The following is a 20,300-nucleotide window of genomic DNA, read 5'->3' as shown; positions in this document are numbered from 1 at the left end:
GTGCAAGAGTGAATGCCTGAATGAATAGATGAATGTTTAGGCTTGTTACAGGGGAGAAGAATGGCCTGAAATCGGCCTGAGAATAGTCGTAAAAATAGAGGAAACTCTGTATGATTCTCCATTCTGGTGAGTCGACTAGGCGATTCCAGATGCAACTCAGTTGTGTCAGCCTAGTAAGACAGAGTCAGAGCAGCTGACTTCCCTTCTTTGACCCATTGACTAACCGAAGACCGTTAGTCTGACAATTAACTTTAACAGAATCTTGACATAATATTCTGTCAACGGCGGCATTACTCAAGTGACCGACGGTGACCGGGTTCCGGTGATGATGTCAACAATTCCGTCGAGCAATTCTGGCAGAGATTTTCACATGGGTTTTAACGCACTATGGGCTTGGTGGACCACTTGGAGATGGGTTTTGGGAAGACCTAATATCGGAAAGAGTATCCTTTTGGAATGGGAGAAGCATATAAATAGAAAAGTCTTTCTCTAAACCTATATATCTCCATTAGGGAGGCTTCTACTTTTGTTTCTAGGGTTTCACATGATAGTTCTTCTTTGCTTTCTATGATGATTTCCATAAACACAAGTAGTTGATTTATTTTATTGGCTAAAGATGTAGTTGGATTTTGAAAACAAGTTATTGATTTTATGAATTAGTTTTCTCTCAATTTTATCGTTTGATTTCTACTGCGTATAATAATTGCATGATTGATGTATTGCAATATGATTGAATGTTTGTTTATTTAAGTCTAGAATTGATTGAACATACTTCCATATCTATAGCTATTTTAGGGTTCATCATCGAGCGATAACCTTGAATACGAGTAGCATGATATGATTATGGTTTGTAGTGATATATCCTTGTAGTTATATGTAGAAATTGACCTTTGTTCGAATTGTTATGCGCAATGTATGACAATTGCATTGATTAGCCTATTTCTTAAACTTAATGCTCCTAGGAATTGAACTTAATTAGCGCAAGGCGTTAGGTTATTCTTTAGGTAGAATTCACACTCGCAGCTCTAATGTGTTTGTTGATGAATTTAGGAAATTGACGGAGTATTCTTACAATAAGGTATTCTAGGGCTTTTGATGATAACGAGATTAAATACGAATTCTAATCATACATTAAATACTTGTTTACAATTGAAGATGAAACCTTTACCCAATATTTGACATCATTGATTTGCGTGTTTACTTTTCATTGTTTTGCTTTTATTTTATTTAGTTCATATAAAAATCATAAAAACCCCCATTGTTTTATATAGGAAACCGAAACTTATTGACAACCTAGTCCTCTCTGTGGGAACGATCCTTTCTTGCCCTTGCTATATTTTATATTTTGAGTAGTGAGAAAGTAATTTATTTTTGACGCATACGACAGTGATCATGGGCCAAAGTTCGAAACTGTGGTTCGTCTACTCTGTTTGCAAACACAGTGGTTAGGTTCTAAAATCGGTAAGTATGACTTTTCATACTCATGTCAGGTTCGTTTGCGAACTAAAGTCCTTGGAACTTTGATGAAATAAGATATGCGAAATTGTTTTACAAAACGTGACATTATGTTCTTGAATTGGTTCTTAAGTACTTTGTACAACTATAAACCAAACCGAATATGTTTCAAATTGTTCGTGGATATTTATATGAGATAGTGAACATTTGAACAACTCTCTTAAAGCATATTTAGATTCATTTTATTATCTATCATGATTGATTGATCATCATATTTGATCTAGAAAGTGTTAGATCAATATGGCTAAACTATAAGTGTTCATGTGGCTAACTTCGGTTAACTATTATTGAGCCAACAGTTATACAAGTTTAGGTACGGTTCATCCATATATAAATATATTTAGATATTTCATTTGTGTGTATCAAGCTAATACCATATAATGGTGGAGATTGATTGCTTAGTTTCTAAGAAGATTTAGCTTGAATCTTAAATCTGGAGTTCATCTAATGGTGAATATAAGTTGTTTTGTTACTAAGCTATCTTAGCTTTGATTGTAAGCAACCCTGATTTGAAAGACTATATAAGGGAGAACGCTAGCATCTGGGAAACCTAATCCCAACACTCCTGTGTGTCCTAGTCGCAAACTAGAGTCGATTCTCTATTAACCTAGGGTTTTCCAAAACCATTATTAGGTTAACGACTTGAAGACTTCATTTGGGATTCGTGAAGCCAGATCCAACTATTTTCTCTGTAGTTGCATATTGTGATCTTAGTTTTTCTATCATATTGAGTTTTATCTTCTTTAAGATTTACGAGAGATTTTTCTCCGATAGGTAAGATATAAAAAGTAATCACAACAGTTCTTTGTCTCAGACTCTTGTGATTCCACAATAACTTCTTATGTTAATCAGTTAGGTTATTGTGAGATGACTAATATTTCTAGGCTGCTCTTCGGGAGTATAAACTGGATTATTAGTTGAGTTTCTTGTGTCACCTTGATTTATCTAAAGACGGAAACAACAACCAGAATAAATATATCTGTGGGAGACAAATTTGTTTATAAGTCTTCGACTTTGGGTGGTAGAAACTCTTAGTTGTGGGTGAGATCAGCTAAGGGAATCACATGCGCAGAGTCCTGCTGGGATTCAAGAGGCACAAGGAACACGACTGTACCTTAATCGGTGTGAGACTTGGTTAGGGATCAATTACATTCCAGTCTGAAGTTAACTTGTAGTAGGATAAAGTCTGTAGCGGCTTAATACAATGTTGTGTTCGAATCTGGACTAGGTCCCGGGGTTTTTATGCATTTGCGGTTTCCTCGTTAACAAAATTTCTGGTGTCTGTGTTATTTCTTTTCCGCATTATATTTTCTTCATATATAATTAAAATATCACAGGTTATGAGTTGTTCAATCGCAGTTGATAAATCCGACCTTGTTGTTGGATATAACTTGATTGACACTGGGACATTGGTCTTTGGTACCATCCGAGTTATTCTCATAGCAATCAGGTTCACATATTTCTATCGGTTACATTTACTGATTGTGCTGAGAAAGAGATAAAGTTCTTTGATATCTTTCCTGTGTGAGTTTCATTAAGTTGTTGCTCTCGGAATTATATTGGAGTTTAGTCCATACAGATTTCCGAACAAAATAATTGGGTATGGTTGTTGTACCCCGCGTTTTCAATTGGTATCAGAGCAGGCAAACATGCTACGACCTCATAAATCTGTGTTTGTATCAATCTGACTACATGTCCTCGTATTAATTTTTTGAAAATTTATTCGTGTTCACGTCGCATCTGCGTCATCGTGTCCGCATCAATTCTACCCAATCCTGATCATGATATGGAAGCCAATGAGTATTAAAACACCAAGCTATTATTGGTGGGACATGAACACAATCTAAACTTTAAATTTAAAAACGACAAATCATTTTGAGAATGATGGATTTCACACGAAAAACATACACAATTACTTATAGCACAATGGTAAAATTATGGAAAAATAGCCAAAATGCCCCAATTTGGGAGGCATGGTTGCGGAAATGCCGCGAATTTTCATAAAAGGTTTAAATGTCTCGATTCTTTAGCTTTTCCATCCAAGCAAGTTAAGTAGTGAAATTTGGCATACATGTGAGGAAAAGTCAATGATATTCCTTCAGGGTTAAGGGTTTTAGTGTTCAAGATCAAGGGTTCAAGATTTTAGGGGTTCAGGGGGCGGCGGTTGTGGTGGCAGCGCCGCTGACGATGACGATGGTGGTGGCAGAGGCGATGGTAAAAATGGCAGCTGCGGTGGCCATGGTGATGGCTGCAACAACGGTGGCAGTGGTGGCGGAAATAGTGGTACCAGCGGTGGTTGTTATTGCTGTTGTTGTCGGTGGAGGTTCAGGTGGTGGCAGCCACGGGATATCGGTGATGATTGTGGCGGCGGTGATGACTAATCACTTCCATTAATTTTGGAGCTAGAAATGTCTTTTTTTCCACATATGAGAAGTCATATGTGTGCCAAATTTACTACTTAACTGTTTTGGATGGAAAAGTCGACGGATTGGGGGTTTAACTTCTTTCAAAAATTCGGGGCATTTTTGAAGAGGCCCTCCCAAATCGGAGCATTTCAGCTCTTTACCCAAAAATTATCTTGTAGACACCAAATTATTTACGGATCAAAAAAGACTATAGATTTGGCTCGATTAGCGTTTTCCATCGTAATAAAAAGACCATAGATTTGGCTCGATTATTGTTTTTCCATCGTAATACCATTGGCTATTTGGATGTCTATTCCCACCCCCAAAACTAAATTACATCTTTAAAGTGAGGCATAGATGGTGAGGACAGTGGGTGTGGACCCTCTAGTCAGTTTTCAATGTTCTTCTTCTTTACCTGATAACGCATTTATTACGATTTCCTCTCTTTCTTCATTTTTCCATTTTTGTTCATTTTCTTCTTCATCCATCCTCAATTGGATGCAGCAGAAATGAGAGAGAAACCCTAGACATCAAAACATATTACTGAAAATCAATGGCGTTTCTCTCAAAATCAGCTTTCTCTTCATTCGCAAAATCAGACCCCCCATCTCCATCTCCAGAAGCAACACCACCAGATAATAATAGTAATAATAATAATATCTCAGCTGAAGATCGTCTTCGTGAAGCAGAAGATCGATTACGAGAAGCAATTGAAGAGTTACAGAGAAGACAAAGAAGAAATCGTGGATTACATGAATGTGCACCGCCATGTGAACATGCCGATGAATCTTGTATAGCTCATGCTATTGGAAATCTTTGTCAGACTTTTCTGTTATCTTATGGTGTTAGAGTTGGTATTGGTATTCTTCTTAGGGCTTTTAAACTTGCTAGAAGACAATCTTATTCTTCTCTTCTTGATCTTAAGGTTTGTCTGCCTTTCGTTTACTCATTCCCTTCTGTAATTTCATTGATTCTATTTCGTGATCTTAAGGTTTGTCTCGATTGGGGTTTTAAGGTAGATTCTAAAGGATAAATACGGCAAAAAAACACCTAAAATTTGTTGGTGATGATTCTCAAAGATAGCTCGAACAACTTCACTAGACAATCATCTAACCAATTTAGAACTAGGAAGAAATCAGATGTGGATATAGTTAAGATTCTTTGTAAGGGCTCAGTAAGGTTGCACAAAAAACACTGACTTTCTGTTTTCAGGAAAATTGTTGTCCCATTTTGGAGGCATATTTTAACTGGGTTAAAATGACAAACAAGACTAAATTCCCCATTCGCCTTTATGATGGCTGCCTAATGCCTAGAGTCGTTTTAGTTACCATTCACTATAGAAGTTTATTTCAGTCATTGTTTAACTTAACTTAATAAGCATGTATGAGTCTATAACTGAGGGGAAGTTTTGCATCATTCCATTAGCATCCGATTCTTATAACTTCTAATTGCAGCAACTCGTGTCGGAGAAAGATTTGATAGTAAGAGAAGAAGCATGTCGCATTGGGTTATTGTTTGGTGGGTTTACTGGATCTTATCATCTTCTTAGATGTTTATTGAGAAAGTTCAGAAAGAAAGAGACGCCTTTCAATGCGTAAGTGTTCATTTATGCTTCAGAATTCTCTCTCGCTATTCTCATGTGTCCCAAAATTCTACAGAATTGCTTTTTTACAATTCTTGCATGATGTTTCCTCTTCGATATGCATGACTTAGTTAAAGGGCATGATGGAGCAGAATTTTAGCAGGTTCAGTTGCAGGATTGTCTATTCTAGCGTTAGATGATCCAAGCAGGAGGCGTACCCTTGCTTTATATCTTTTAGCCAGGCTTGGACAGGTAAAATATATTTTTCCAACTTAGTTGATAGCAAAGGTCTAAGTTGAGTATCCTCTTTATCTATTCTAATAAGATATATATTTTCGTCCTCAGTGCGCGTATAACTCTGCAAAATCTAAAAATAAGTTCCATCTTTGGGGAAGCCACTGGAGTCATGGGGATTCATTACTGTTTGCTTTAGCATGTGGCCAGGTGAAAAAACTCAAAAAGCTTTAGTATGTTTTGCTGTGTGATAAAGTTGACATAGTATATAGGTTCAGTCTTATGATTTCCGCGAACCATGAATAAGAAGCATCTATTTCCGCTGTTTTGTATTTCACTGGAGTTGTAGAATGGGTTGAGAAGCATACAAATTTATCAAACACCATGTGTTAACCGCAACCTGGATCACTTATGTACACATATGTTTGGTGCGCATTACACTCATTCTTGAGTCAAGTGTATGCTGCATTTGATTTATTGAAAAGTGTATAGATTTATCGTGAGGATATTTTGTGCAACATAGGTTTCTGTTTTGTTAGTAGATAGTGGTAATTGTAGTTGTTGACTAACAAATTCCTTTCAGGTCATGTATGCCTTTGTAATGCGTCCGGAGAGCCTGCCAAAATCATATCAAGATTTCATTCAAAAGACTGGGCCTGTTGCAAAGCCTATTTATAAGGCCGTTAGAGACAGCTGTAGAGGTTCCCCCATAGATGTTGTTTCTCTCTCTGCTTACTTATTTAACAGCAAGGCATCTAGCTCTTTGAAGATACAGGAGTTCCCCTCAATTATCCCTTGTTCGATGATCCATCCAGATGCAAATTCTTGTTTACAGCACAATGCTAGAGCTGCATCAGCGACTTTTAGAAAAACGTTTCCACTTTATTTTTCATTGACATTTGTGCCCTTTGTTGTTCTCCGCCTGCAAAAGGTACTTCGTATATGTCGGACCTCTCAATATCTGTTGCTTCTTCTCTTTCTTTATCCATGAATTCTTTATTGAGTTGAAAAAGTAGCCCTGACAACTTGAAATGCAAGGTTTTGGTAGCGCTTTTAAATGTCACTGGTGTCCTTCATCAAATCTTAGGAAGCAAATTATATCCATGTTTCCACGGTGATTATCAAACATAGAGAGAGTTCATCTCTACATATTATTCCTTATATCTGGTTCAACAATTCAATTAGACTGGCACAAATTGTTTGGTATACTGGATGGGATTTGCGTTTTCATTCTAGTTAGCAGGAAGCCAGGAAGTTTAGCAGGAAGCCAGGAAGTTTAAGACAATTAGACACGGTTAATTTGTTACATCCGTTTCAACCAAAGCCACCTTGTTGCATGATTAAGTCATGGATGCATATTAGGCCTTCTTCTTTCATTAAAAGCTCCATGCTTCTGAATTATACTTCTTGTGTTTCGTGCCTAGTTCATGGACTCCCCTGCTCGAACCTGCTGGCTTGCTGTGAAAGGCGCTGTTCGCTCCACCACATTCTTGTCTAGTTTTGTTGGAATCTTCCAGGTGAACAGCTAGTTATTATCTCTTACATGCTGTTTTTCTTTAGTTGTGTTCCTAATGAATTATTTGTATATGCAGGGAGTCATATGTCTGCATAGAAAGGTTGCGGCGAAGGACCACAAACTTGTGTACTGGTTGGCCGGTGGTTTTGCCGCCCTTTCTGTACTCTTAGAGAAAAAAGCTAGACGTGGAGAACTGGCTCTATATGTTCTTCCAAGAGCTGGTGACTCATTATGGTATATCTTAGTGAATAGGCATTTCCTCCCAGATATCAAGAACGCTGAGGTAATTACAATAACCTTCTTCGGAAATCATACTTGCATTGGTCTTTGAAATCACAGTATTATGTTGCAACTCTTAACCTGTTACAAGACACCTGAAAGGCTGAAATGTCCTCACATTCATTTCTTAAATTTACTTAGGACTTACACAGTTACCACTCAAGTTGTAATAAAATGGCAAGAAAATTTAGGCTTGAAGTGTATATATATCCAAAGACCTAACTGAAACCTAAACATTGCATGTTTGGTCTCTGAAATCACAGACCAAGTAATCTTCTATGTCCATGTGTTCTGGTGTTGAATAAACATGAGATCTATGAACGAACAAACAAACAAACAAAAAAAAATCTCTGGAATCTGATGGCTTCTTGATCTCTGCAGGTGGCACTTTTCTGTTTATGTATGGGAGGAATCATGTATTACCTGGAACATGAACCTGACACCATGGCTCCATTCCTCAGAGGCATAATTCGTCGTTTCTTGGCAAGTAGGATAACTAACCCTCCGCCTTCTGCAAACCGAACTGCATCCTACTTGTACTTGCAAAGTCTCGAAGCCGCGGAAAAACCCAAATTACTGGATAGTAGTAATGGCACCGAAGTTCCGGCTTCTGAGAAGTTAAACCTTGAATCTATTCCAGGACTATAAGCACTTAAACTTTGATTACATTATATAGTTCAAGGAGATGAAGCTTAGGACTGTCTGATTTTTCTTCGTACCATTTTTTTTTAAAAATCACAGGGTAAAACTTAAAAGCTAGCTATTCTGTGCCTTCTTGCGCAGCAATTCGAATATGAACTGATTATTATAGATTATTTTCCAGCTATAAACTATTTTCTCTTAGAAGTGATTTCTGGCAGTTCTATACTTTATCAGAGTTTGATTAGTTAAGTAGATGGTTTGGAAGAAATAATTAGTGGTTCTTGTTTCAGTTATTTATTAGTCTTCTTATTTTTTATGAATAAAATTTGTCTCAGTGAAGTATACTCTTCATACTTCACAAAAGTTTCGATTATGCGTCTCTCAGGAGTATTTGTTATGATAAAGGACGTTCTAATTCTACTGGAACTAGAAGGTGAATTTGTATTAGATAGATTTATTTGTTAATCAACTCTTAACTTGGTTTTTTAATTGTTCAAAGTGCTTTTTTGTTTTCTTGGTGCGGTATGTTTCTGATGCAGGTCGTCCTTGATAACTTATCCCAGTGGTATTTATGGCTAAAACAGACGATGATTTTTATCAGTTAGAGTTGCAACTCGGATGCAGTGGGTATGAAGTTATAAATGTCAAAGTACATACAAGATTTGGTCATGGAATGTGTAGTCTTTTCGCTTTCACTGTAACTTTGGTTCATCTTTGGGGAGTTTTTAACTAGATATTCTCTTTGAACATTGCCTTTTTTATACAATTCTTGATTAGATGGAGCACCTTGATTGGCGTTGCCGCCTTGAATGATTTTTTCCACTCATTCTTGTTTCGTTTGAGTTTTGGCATCAAAGTCAAATAAACCAATAATAAAATTATCTCTGATGATTAAAAACATTATCATTTCTACTGGTAAAATTGCCAGCAGATTTTAATACAAAAACTAAAGTGGAAGACTTTGAAGTTTGAATGTTTCATTCAACTTTGTGCCTCTCTCTCTCCCTCTATCTTACAGAATTTGTGAAGAGCCAGTAGCTCGCGGCTCTCAACCGCCGTGTAGGAGTCATGGACGAGAGATTGTTTACGGCTGCTCTGACCGGTAATGTAGTTCACCTGCATCAATTGCTCAACGAAGACCCTCTTATGCTCCGCTCTGCTGCTTTGGCTTCTGCAGAGACACCTTTACATGTTGCCTCCATATGTGGGAATCTTCAGTTATGTAAAAGAGATGATAAGATTGAAACCTGAATTCGCTGGAGAACTAAACCAGAACGGATTTGGTCCAGTTCACTTGGCTTCGGCAAATGGGCATGTTGAGATAGTGAAGGAGCTACTGATGGTCAACCGGCATCATTGTCGTTTGAAGGGTCGAGATAGAAGCACACCTCTTCATTATGCAACTGTGGAAGGCAGAATTGGAGTTATAAATGAACTGATTTCGTGTTGTGAAGAATCCTTTGAAGATGTTACGATTCGAGACGAAACAGCTCTCCATCTCGCAGTAAAGAACAACCAGTTTGAAGCTTTAAAAATTATGGTGGACATGCTCAGGCAACTGAACAAAGGGGAAATATTGAATAAGAAGGATCAAGAAGGGAACACGGTTCTACACCTTGCAACATCATCGAAACAACGAGAGGCAAGTATTTACGCTGCAGTAGAATTGCTATATATGTTTGTTGTAGGCTCATAATCTAAGTTTGCTTATATAAAGAGTGTCAGCAATTGGTGATTGGATTATTGGCTGAGTGAGTTTGATGTCTTGTTTGCGTAATCAAATTATTGAAATGAAACCAATATAATTTTATGTAGGCAGTAGAATTGTTGCTTATGAAGGCTCCTAGTTCTACGCCATTGGAGGTGAACTTGATGAACAAAAGCAATCTCACAGCTCTTGACTATCTACTTATTCTTCCCATGGAACCAAATGATAGAGATATAGAAGCAATGCTTCGTCAAGCAGGAGCAAAGAGAGCTCAGGAGATAGGTCAAGTCCTCGATCTTCAGATTCTTGAAAATTATACTAACAATCAGGCAGAAATAACAGTGGCCGAATCTCCAGTAGATCGTTTGGTTGGATTCTTCAAGTTTCGAAGAGGAAGAGATTCTCCAAGTGACGCGAGAAATGCTTTATTAGTTATAGTCGTATTAATCGCAACCGCAACATACCAAGCTGGTCTTAGTCCTCCAGGAGGTGTTTGGCAAGACTCTGGGAATGCCAGTACTAATCAAACCGCTATTGGCAGCAGCAATTACGTCAGTACGAATACGAGTGGATATGCACCAGGGGTATCGATTTTGAGTGGTAGTGATGCAATATCATTTGGGATATTTCTGTTTTTCAATTCAGCTGGGTTCTATGTTTCTCTTTTCATGATTCACATTCTCACTTGTGGTTTTCCTTTGAGATTTGAGTTGCAGATATGCATCTGGGCAATGGGTTTTACTTACAGTATTACGATGTTTACAATTACACCAAATGGTAAGTTAGGGATTATGTTTAATGTGATTGTGGTTCTCTTCCCTATTGGAATTCCATTTATGTCAAAATGGATTCGAGTTGTAAAAGAGAAGAAGCCGTGGAAATGTCTAGTTAATAGAATTAATTTCGGACGCTATTGTACTCTATACTAAGCCATCAAGTATCCGAGTTATTGATCAGCTTTTCTATGTATATGGTATCTGTAAAATACTTAAACATGTATGGCTTTTTGTTATGATCTTCAAACAGACGACATTTAGCAAGCATTTTGGGAACCCATAGCTAGTAATTTCCAGGAAGTTAAATGGGCGGTGACGAAGATAGAGAAAGACTATTATACAACTAATTTAAAATAAGAATGACCTTTCATTTCTCCAAGATTCTTTGAGTACACTTCAAACACAAAGGTCTTACACAACCTAAAAATAACTAGTTTACTTTTCCACTATGTAAACTTCCTTTGTCTCTGTCAGTTTTAGCTCATTGGGGCAGTATTACCAGCTAATTGTCAACCCTTTTTAGCTTCATATATGTTCTATATAAACTTCCCTCGTTGCCTCAGCATCATATCTTCTTCACTCCCAAATGGATCAAAGATTGTTTGATGCAGCTCAAACAGGGAACTTAGAGCTTTTAAAAGAATTACTCATCGAAGATCGACTAATCCTCGAAAAGGTTCCCTTGTGTTCGGAGACGCCACTAGATATAGCAGTGCTAGCGGGAAAATCCGAATTTGCGAAAGAGGTTATAAGACTGAAGCCGAAATTTGCAACAGAAGTGAATAAAGACGGGTCTAGTCCGATTCATGTAGCTTCAGCTAATGGATACGTTGAGATTGTAAAAGAACTGTTAATGTTAACAAATAATCAAGTTGTTGGCTCCTGTAATTTATGTTGTCATAAAGATATAGAAGGAAGAACTGCTCTTCATTGTGCAGTCATCAAAGGAAGAATTGGTGTTATCCATGAGTTGTTAAATTCTGCTTGTTCTTCCGATTGTGTTCGACAAGTGACTGCAAGAAACGAAACTGTTCTTCATCTTTGCATAAAGAACAACCAGTTCGAAGCACTGAAAGTCTTGTTGGAGAGTGTCGATGATGCACTCTTGAATGCCAAAGATCGGGGTGGTAACACTGTTGCATTTGGCTATCTCTAAAAGGCATTATTAGGTACAGTAGTACTACTTGATATAATAACATTTGGTAATTCTTTTTCATTAAAAGTTTTTTTAACCTGACATTAGTTTCAAACGATATGTTTCAGATCATAGAATACTTGTTGCTAAACCAAGCAACTGTTAATCGGCTCCAAGTCAATGCAAAAAACTCCCTCATCCTGACGGCCTTGGATATATTCGATCTCTTGCTTAGCAGTTCATGTGAGACACATGATATAAATCAGAGAAACTCTTCGTAACGCCGGTGCTGAGAGATCCCGAGACATCATCCTTAATGATCAACAAGTTGGTGGAGCCATACCTCCTACGCCGGTAATTTCCAGTCAAGATGTAACCACGGTTCATCAAGATCATGTTATCATTCCTATAAGACAAGAACCGATTATGTCTCGGGCAACAAAAGTACTGAAAGATTTCTCCAAGGAGATCTTTGGAGAAATTGAAAACTCGACCAGTGAAACACGAAATGCTTTAATGGTTGTTGCTGTTCTCATAGCCACTATCACTTACCAAGGTGGGATGAACCCACCAGGTGGTGTTTGGCAAGATCACAAACATGACAATAATAGCACTATTACTACAGACGGTACTGCCTTAGGAAATACGATGCACCACGCAGGAAAAGCCGTTATGGTGTATGAGCATCTTTGCTTCACACTGTTCATGGTGTTCAACACAGTAGGGTTTTTTTACTTCTCTAACCATAATCTCACTGCTCACGAGTATATTTCCTCTCAAAGCTTGGCTTCGACTCGCTGCTATATCAATGGCAACCGCCTTTGGGTGTGGTGTGTGCTTTATTGCATCATTTAGCGGGTGTGTAAAGATATTTCTTTTACTGTTCTTCTGTAGTGCTGTTCTTGGTTGGTATTATTGGTGGATTGAAAAAATTGCGTTAGTCGCTCTGAGAAGGTTGAACAACTCAGAGAACGGGAACTATGTTCAGCGGGTTGTTCAATTCATAGCATCTCATTCATTCAGGCCGAACAATGCAGTCCAGGACGAGGTTCAAACCAGATGACACCATGAATATACATGTCTTTTTTCATTTTAACTTTACAGTTATGTAGTAATGTACCATCATCTGAAACTACATATTCAGGCCATTATACAGATATGTCAGTTCTGTGATTATACAGATATGTCGATACTAAAATGTTCTCACTATATTCTTAGAACTTTCAGCTTAATCACTAAATTATGGTTTTATTTATACTGTATTTGTTAGGGAAAATCAAACTCAAAGTAAAAGGTACATATGTTAAAATTTTCTTGGAAAAGTCTTGAATTTTTATTTTCCAATCTAGAAAAGTCATTTCTCTGAGAACCATGCAAATCACCGGTTCTTTTAGGATACTGAAGCGATGTCAAAGATTGCACTCGGAAACTATGTTTTCAAAATGAACGCGTTTCTTGGGAGAAATAGAGAGAGAAGGTTTTTGTCCTTCGTTTCGTGTGACAGTGAATACGAATTCATTTGGATCACAGATATAAAGATGCCTTGCATATCAAAGCTAAAACATACAAATCAAGCTTTGACGCAAAGACGGCAATTTTTCAACACTTACTATTTGTTCTAAATCCAGCCACACAATGCTAGTCCCCTTTTAACCACAAACACGGATTTACCGTACGTACTTCTATTGTTTTTTTCTTCAAAACTTGCCTAAAATGAGCTTTGATCTCAGGATTGAGAACAAAGAGCAGCAGCTTGGCTGTCTCACAACTAATCAACAGAGCTATTTGAAAGTCATGGCCCAAAATGCAAGTAATATGGACTCAAATAATATATTGAAATATAATGCAAGTTGGATGTTACAGAAGACTAGAATTTAGGGTTTTCCATTACAAATTTTATACTGCTTATGACCAATCCTACATTTGATACCTTTGAATTTGCAAGTAAATATACGTTTACTTTGGGACATTGTACCTGCTGAGAGAACTTCTGTTACCCTTCTCTTGAGTAGATCACTGACATTACCTGAAGCCCATAACAGTGAGATATGTGGGCGAGGATCCTGCAATCAACAATCAATACTTTATTTATTTGTTACAATCAAAGAAGACAAATCAAGCACGAAAATATTGACTATTTGTGATTTCATGAGAATAAGGTTCTGCAGACCAGGTTCAGGAAGAAGAAAAGATGATAGAAAAGTCTTAACCTTATAGAATTCTGGAAGATTGTGAAACCTATAAATCTCATTGACGGACTGAATTTGCCTAGTTACCTGAAAGCAACTGAAACTTGTAAGTTATCGCTTAAACAGGGAAAAAAAGGAATATTTAAATGCACTAATTGTACTCCATACCTCGGCTAAACCTCCTGCAACGACTTCCATTGCAAGGAAGGACCTTGTTTGTTCGTCATTGACAAAAACCTCCCACTTGCTAAAATCTATCCAATACCTGTGAACGATTAAAAACAAAGAAACCATGCTATAGAACCAGTACAAGTGGTATAAACCTACAAAATTGAAATAACATGCAAGCGAGGACCTTACTGCTTTGGAGATGAAAATTTCTGACGCAGCATTGTCAAAATGGAATCTATTTGGTGAACTCGGACAGGAACAGTTCTTCCCAAACTTATGTGGAACTCCCTTCCAAGAGCAACCTGTTCAAGCTTTTGATCGTCTTTGCATAGGTTGCTAAGTGGGATGTCAACGTCAACAACATGGAGGTCAGGAACCACTTTCACAATTCTCTTCAAGAATAGTGCTAGGTTTTTCATTGTTGTAGGTGGTATATATACTGCGAAACCAATTATTTAGGTTACTGAATGCATGATAAAGGTAGAAGTAATGAGTTTGAAAGAATTATACAGCATGCAGGTGTCAGAGGAAAAAAGGGTAAACACCCACACGGCTACACAAACAATAAGCAATATGATATCTCTGTAGTTTAAAGTATACCCCAGCCGGGAAAACTTTGTTTATAAGAGCTCAACCGCAGAAAGAAAGTTTAAGGTCATCAATATGTTATGTCTGCTGCAGTTTATCCTATACTCATTAAAGATGCATCTAAGTAAGCTCTTTCATCCCATTAAAACGAAAAATTGGTACACTCAGTGCAGCATATAACCCTACCGAGTGTGAACTGATATTGTCCCAACATGGTTCAAACCCTATGATCCTTTTTTTTAGTTTGTGGACGGTTTTAGCACCGTATTTTTATCTATTATTAAAGTCAGAATCAGGATAGTACAGGACTTCATCAGAAAGCTGAGCTCAAACAAGACATAGCATGCTTAATAACATCTGTTGATTCAGTAGAATCAGCCAACAACACCTCCACAACAACAAATAATAGGTTACTAGGAAAGCAACAAGATTCAACAATAAAGTGAACAACACCACCTACTGAAGAATCCAAGGTTAATTAAAAGACCAAGTAAACAGTGGAATCCTTATGTATGGCACCATAAATAGCCTTTAAAAAAAATCATACATTGTCGTTTCGTAAAACAGGTGTAAATTTTGACTAGAATTGAATCAAGAACGGTACTAAAGACAAGAATGATAAGTTTAAGCAGTACAGAAAGAAAACCTGGGATAAAAATATGAAGAGCATAATTCCCTTCAATATGTGGAAAATTCCTAACTCGACTTCCTTGACCAATCTCCATATAATCTGAAAATCAATAAACAAAATTTCAGAGAAATTAACACATAAAAGGCAAAACCATTAATTAGGTCCAGAAAAAAACAATGGGTATGACTTATTAATGACTTGGGGTTTACCTAGAGGGTTTGGAGAGTTGAGTAGAGCAAGTGGAGGTGGCGGAAGACGCACTGGTTCCGATTTTGCTTGTGATTCTTCAGAATTTGAATTATGAAGAGAACTAGGGCTTGTTGGAGGTGAGACATCCCCGTCCGACGAAGAAGATGAATCATCGCCATAGCTTGCTATCAGAGCTTCCATCCTTGTCACCCTAAATTCTGCTTCCCTCTCTGGTTTATTCATCTACTTAGGTAGTGAGTGTGCCTGTGCCCAAGGGGTATATGAAGATCGGAGAACCCTGTGTGTGGGACTTTTCTAAGTACACCCCGTTATTATAAAGGGCACCACAAAATTGCCCAAGGCAACCAGGTCTGGTGAAAGTGAAAGTGAGGAAATTGGCCCTCCTCTTCTTATCATTCACCCCAAGCTCTATTCAGTTTGTTTATTTTTAGCTGATGCTGTAAAATCCTTTCTTCTCTCAAACCATGGAGATATCAACAATGTCTTCTTCAAGATTTGCGATTGATACACGAATGGTAGTAAAACCCGTTTCAACAAGAAGAAGCCTAAATTTCTCTAACAGAATCTCAGCAAAAGCTACTTCTTTAAAGAGCAATTTCAGTGTCCCATTTGTTGGAGGAAGTATTTCTACTGATTTCTCTGGTCAGAAAATTCGTCCTGTTTCTCTTAATCCATTATCTACTGGTTCTCGTGGGAAAAGAGGTGTTGTCACCATGGTAATAATAATCATTTGTTTTGATATATAATTTTTTTTTCTAGGGTTTTGAATTTGATATTGAGGTATTGCTTTTGCATCTTAGCTAATATTTTATATAGAATGAATGTTCTGGATGTATAATATAACCTCTTGTTAGTGAATCAGTGAAACTTGACAGCCATGAGCAATTTCTCTTGATTATGTGGAAGATTCATAAACAGCATAGTGTACTGCCAACTGAAAGAATGATCATAGCTTATAGCTCTCTACTTTTCTGAGCCCTGAATCTAAGTGTGTAGATAGAAAATGAAATATTTCTGTTTTGATGTATGTACAATAATTTGAGCTTGTATGGAGCTGCAAAGCTATTTCACACGATTATGCTTGGTGTCTTGTAATTGGGGCCTTTAAGCATATATATTTATGTATGTACAGGCCCTATTACTTTGTGGGGGTATTTATTCACCACGGGATTTATGACTTGACGGCTTCTATATCGACGAAGCATAAGCAATGATGATAGTAACTCTGTGGTTTTCTGAACACAGAAGCTATAGCAGCTTTAAAATTAGCCAGTAGTTACTACAATCTTACACAGGCTTTTTTCTTTGTTATCCTTTTAACAGGTTATTCCATTTCTTAGAGGAAATGCATGGGAACAACCACCTCCAGATCTAGCATCGTACTTGTACAAGAATCGAATTGTGTACATGGGCATGTCGCTTGTTCCTTCTGTGACTGAGTTGATTCTTGCAGAATTTCTGTATCTTCAGTATGAGGATGATAAGAAGCCAATATACCTTTACATAAACTCAACTGGTACAACCAAGGTATTCTTGTCTACTTAACATTAGAGTTTTCTGTGTTGTAGTAGAGTTTAAGTATGCATTTTGTATAGAGAAATGGCAAGTGTTGAAGATCAGAAAGCTTTTTGGTATCTGTGGAACAAATTAACCGCAACTTGTACTTATGTGCTCATTCTTTTGCAGTAACTACCTATATCTAAAACTCAAATGAGGTTTTATGAGCCAATTGAAGCATCATGATTCAAGCTCTCTAAACATGATTTAGTCATTTTGAAACCGTATTTCGTTTAATGAACTACTAGAATAAGCTTTTTCTAAACTACCCTTTTACAAATTACAAGTCAGTGGTACGAAGATGGTGTTTTTATTAGAAATGCTTAAATTCCTGAGAAAAATATTAGTTAATTTCACCGGATCACTTCTTTTACATTTCCTACATATTGCTTCAGTAAGTGTGAGATGCTATGTGACATCATTTGTTATTCGATTTTATATAGTTAGTGTTAGTATTCTGGACAGTTATTTATGTTCTTTTCTTCATTTTAATCCAGGGGGGAGAAAAGTTAGGTTATGAGACAGAGGCATTTGCAATCTACGATGTTATGAGGTCAATACCAGCTTGCCTTTTGTTCTTTTTAATCATTCACTTTGCCTTAGCTCTTGATAATTGTGCTCGAGAATTTTTTTTATATATGTGGTACAATGAAATATTTTTCCACTAAACTCTCTGCTTACAACTTCCTTGAGAAGTTTTATGTGAAATTACTCAGATTAATAGTTTGTCTAGGTCCTCTAGGATATGCCCACTTTTTGTGTTTTTTTCTTTCTTTTTGTTATACACCGATCTGCGATGGAGACTGATCGTGTTCCTCTTTTCAGATATGTTAAACCACCTATTTTTACACTTTGTGTTGGTAATGCATGGGGAGAAGCTGCACTGCTTTTAGCTGCAGGTGCCAAAGGAAACCGTTCTGCTCTTCCTTCATCAACAATTATGATGAAACAGGTCTCTTCTATCTATTACCTGTTAAAATCCTAAATTCTTGTATGTCTTTGGTCTTTGCGATTGCATATTAACAGATAATTTAAGTTCTGTTCCTACTTAACAATCTGTTATTAATTGTAACATCCTTTTTTTGTTCAGCCAATTGCAAGGTTTCAAGGTCAGGCATCAGACATTGAGCTTGCAAGAAAGGAAGTAAAAAACGTTAAGACAGAGTTGGTAAGACATCCACATCACTTATATAATCACAGCTTATTTACTGGCCACTGATTTCTAGATATGATTTTTTCTGGAAACACCAATCTTTCCGGAAGATCTTATTATTACACCCTTTAGTTATCCTGTAGAAATTTATGAATGCCACCTCTACATACATTTGTCAAGCTAGAAAGCTTATAATCAGAAACAAAGGAAAGTTCAAGCGAGTCCTAGTAAATACCCGCAGAAGGAATAGATGGATACAAGTGCACGTAATAGCACTACTCTTTTACTTTAGTAGGCTGGTACGTCCGACGTTTAATACATTCTCAGATGTACCCCGGAAACATCTAGAGATCTGAATGAGAGAGGAAGTGGACCATACTCATTTGTCATCATCATTAGAAATGCAGCAATAATGGCTTGTGTCTTACTTGAATGAATATCACTTGATCACCAACATCTTCCCTGCCATTGAATCTTATCAATCAAGAGGATATTCTAGCAGATCCCAAGCAGATAAAGGGTCCATAGCTAGTATCAACACTCTTTGTTTGGATCCTGGTTTTCTCAAGGCAGAAAAATTCTATTGAGCAATGCAATAAAACCAAAGAACATCTTTAGAAACTCTGAGGTCCGGGTATTAAAATCAGTTATGGTATCTTTGATCTGAAAAGTGCTCTACAGTTGAGATAGATAGATTTAGATAAGTTTACTTTTGAGCTTATCTTTTTAGTAACGAACATTCTTTACAGGGCTACATAGATTGATTGGGTCGTATTTTACTCATCTTTTTTATCTTTTGTAATCTGCTTGCTATATTCGATAAACATTGGAAAGACACGAGTTAAGTTGAATCTTTTTCGATATTAGCCGGATCATCACAATTGCTGCCTCTTTCAAGCCTCGTCCTCACTCTTTATATTTTTGGTCAGCTAAGCTATATATTTCTTTTCTCTGATTCTGTTGAACGATATCATCCATTGATGCATCTTCTTATGCTGATTGAACCCATGCACCAAACTTCTCAACAAACTGACAGTTAGGGAAAGCAATCTATAAACATTGTAGTTCTATCTACAAACATTTGAGAATAATCACAATATGAGATTTTACATGAATGTCTACACCCATTTTAGTCAATCTAGAAAGAATGACTCAACAGTTCTGCTCTCAGACACCAATAGGAAACCTTGGTTTAACGATGGTAGCCAATTCAATAAACCTCGATATAGATTCATATATTTAGTTGTTTCCCCCCAACTTATTTTGTTTTCATCTTCATTTTTCAGGTCAAACTCTATGCAAGACATACAGGCAAAACAGCTGAACAGATTGAAGAGGATATCCAGCGACCAAAATATTTCAGTCCTACTGAAGCCGTTGAATACGGTCTCATCGATAAGGTATTAGGAGGGACAATAAACTTAAGTTGCTGTGTCCAGCTGATTGTGCAAAAAAAAAAAAAGACTTAGATTGCTGTGGTTGTAAAATCCAATGACATTATGTATCCTTGTTCCCTGCAGGTATTGTACAACGAAAGAGGCCGCGAAGACCGTGGAGTCATTTCTGACCTAAAAAAGGCTCAGCTTATTTAAGGGTATTACACTACCAGAAAATAGACCATGGATACTGTTGACTGACGTCTCACCTAGAACGTGCACCGCAGCGAGGTGATACTGTTGATGAGTAACAAGGTGGTTGATGTTGTGCTCTATACTTGTCCTCATTGTGAAATTGATTCAAAGGGTAAAAATTGTTTCCATGTATGATAAAGTTTATACTACCTCGAGATGAGATGTTACATTCTAATAAACCAACTTGTGTTTAGAAAAAAAAATTGTCCATTTTTCTCATCCAGTATCTTTCTAGTTTCAACGATACTGTATGGAAGTTTTGAATGCAATGTGTGCTTATAATCATTAAAGTGTGTCGTGTCCGAGAAAGATATCGTAACTAGCTGACATGTTTCATATTTTGAATGAACTTTGACATCAATCTTAATTTCTTAATCA

At 37.1% G+C, this 20,300-nt stretch overlaps 5 protein-coding genes across 6 annotated transcripts; 4 read left to right on the top strand and 1 right to left on the bottom strand.

Moving 5' to 3' along the window:
- Positions 1-4,302: 4,302 nt before the first annotated feature.
- On the top strand, positions 4,303-8,463 carry LOC113297282. The gene is made up of 8 exons (XM_026545716.1): positions 4,303-4,845; positions 5,375-5,514; positions 5,655-5,754; positions 5,848-5,946; positions 6,320-6,667; positions 7,161-7,253; positions 7,329-7,535; positions 7,913-8,463. The coding sequence occupies exons 1-8, from the start codon at positions 4,474-4,476 to the stop codon at positions 8,177-8,179; spliced, it is 1,626 nt and encodes a 541-aa protein (XP_026401501.1). The 5' UTR covers positions 4,303-4,473; the 3' UTR covers positions 8,180-8,463.
- Positions 8,464-8,689: 226 nt separating this feature from the next.
- LOC113297284 (ankyrin repeat-containing protein BDA1-like) lies at positions 8,690-10,837 on the top strand. 2 transcript variants are annotated; one of them, XM_026545718.1, is made up of 3 exons: positions 8,690-9,815; positions 9,989-10,481; positions 10,598-10,837. In XM_026545718.1, exons 1-3 carry the CDS (start codon positions 9,363-9,365, stop codon positions 10,660-10,662), a joined length of 1,011 nt encoding a protein of 336 aa, XP_026401503.1. In that variant the 5' UTR covers positions 8,690-9,362; the 3' UTR covers positions 10,663-10,837. The 2 variants fall into 2 exon arrangements, with proteins under 2 accessions (XP_026401503.1, XP_026401502.1); XM_026545717.1 differs by having other exon boundaries at positions 9,989-10,837.
- A 120-nt stretch (positions 10,838-10,957) lies between these two features.
- On the top strand, positions 10,958-13,079 carry LOC113294631 (ankyrin repeat-containing protein BDA1-like). Its single transcript, XM_026543016.1, has 3 exons — positions 10,958-11,810; positions 11,921-11,934; positions 12,059-13,079. The coding sequence occupies exons 1-3, from the start codon at positions 11,244-11,246 to the stop codon at positions 12,645-12,647; spliced, it is 1,170 nt and encodes a 389-aa protein (XP_026398801.1). The 5' UTR covers positions 10,958-11,243; the 3' UTR covers positions 12,648-13,079.
- Positions 13,080-13,608: 529 nt separating this feature from the next.
- On the bottom strand, positions 13,609-15,857 carry LOC113297280 (U6 snRNA phosphodiesterase-like). The gene is made up of 6 exons (XM_026545714.1): positions 15,581-15,857; positions 15,387-15,470; positions 14,342-14,591; positions 14,150-14,246; positions 14,003-14,068; positions 13,609-13,855 (listed from the first exon to the last, which is right to left on the bottom strand). The coding sequence occupies exons 1-6, from the start codon at positions 15,801-15,803 to the stop codon at positions 13,667-13,669; spliced, it is 909 nt and encodes a 302-aa protein (XP_026401499.1). The 5' UTR covers positions 15,804-15,857; the 3' UTR covers positions 13,609-13,666.
- A 119-nt stretch (positions 15,858-15,976) lies between these two features.
- Positions 15,977-20,297, top strand: LOC113297281 (ATP-dependent Clp protease proteolytic subunit-related protein 4, chloroplastic-like). The gene is made up of 7 exons (XM_026545715.1): positions 15,977-16,297; positions 16,905-17,108; positions 17,636-17,691; positions 17,964-18,090; positions 18,229-18,306; positions 19,578-19,691; positions 19,812-20,297. Exons 1-7 carry the CDS (start codon positions 16,046-16,048, stop codon positions 19,881-19,883), a joined length of 903 nt encoding a protein of 300 aa, XP_026401500.1. The 5' UTR covers positions 15,977-16,045; the 3' UTR covers positions 19,884-20,297.
- The last annotated feature ends 3 nt before the right edge of the window (positions 20,298-20,300 follow it).

This window comes from Papaver somniferum, chromosome 7 (assembly GCF_003573695.1).
Source record: "Papaver somniferum cultivar HN1 chromosome 7, ASM357369v1, whole genome shotgun sequence".
In the NCBI taxonomy this organism is placed as follows: domain Eukaryota; kingdom Viridiplantae; phylum Streptophyta; class Magnoliopsida; order Ranunculales; family Papaveraceae; genus Papaver; species Papaver somniferum.
The sequence above is the reverse complement of the archived record's forward strand: the minus strand, read 5'-3'. Positions and strand labels throughout refer to the sequence as shown.

Bases quoted from the DNA above. Each gene is read 5' to 3' on its own strand.
- LOC113297282 (XM_026545716.1), top strand. From the start codon at position 4,474: ATGGCGTTTCTCTCAAAATCAGCTTTCTCTTCATTCGCAAAATCAGAC. The intron at 5,755-5,847 runs GTAAAATATATT...TTTCGTCCTCAG, and splicing joins TTTTAGCCAGGCTTGGACAG to TGCGCGTATAACTCTGCAAA. The intron at 7,254-7,328 runs GTGAACAGCTAG...TTGTATATGCAG, and splicing joins GTTTTGTTGGAATCTTCCAG to GGAGTCATATGTCTGCATAG.
- LOC113297284 (XM_026545717.1), top strand. From the start codon at position 9,363: ATGTTGCCTCCATATGTGGGAATCTTCAGTTATGTAAAAGAGATGATA. The intron at 9,816-9,988 runs GCAAGTATTTAC...AATTTTATGTAG, and splicing joins CATCATCGAAACAACGAGAG to GCAGTAGAATTGTTGCTTAT.
- LOC113294631 (XM_026543016.1), top strand. From the start codon at position 11,244: ATGGATCAAAGATTGTTTGATGCAGCTCAAACAGGGAACTTAGAGCTT.
- LOC113297280 (XM_026545714.1), bottom strand. From the start codon at position 15,803: ATGAATAAACCAGAGAGGGAAGCAGAATTTAGGGTGACAAGGATGGAA. The intron at 14,247-14,341 runs GTAAGGTCCTCG...AATCGTTCACAG, and splicing joins AAATTTTCATCTCCAAAGCA to GTATTGGATAGATTTTAGCA. The intron at 14,069-14,149 runs GTATGGAGTACA...AGTTGCTTTCAG, and splicing joins TTGCAGGAGGTTTAGCCGAG to GTAACTAGGCAAATTCAGTC.
- LOC113297281 (XM_026545715.1), top strand. From the start codon at position 16,046: ATGGAGATATCAACAATGTCTTCTTCAAGATTTGCGATTGATACACGA. The intron at 16,298-16,904 runs GTAATAATAATC...TCCTTTTAACAG, and splicing joins AAAGAGGTGTTGTCACCATG to GTTATTCCATTTCTTAGAGG. The intron at 18,307-19,577 runs GTAAGACATCCA...TTCATTTTTCAG, and splicing joins AAAACGTTAAGACAGAGTTG to GTCAAACTCTATGCAAGACA.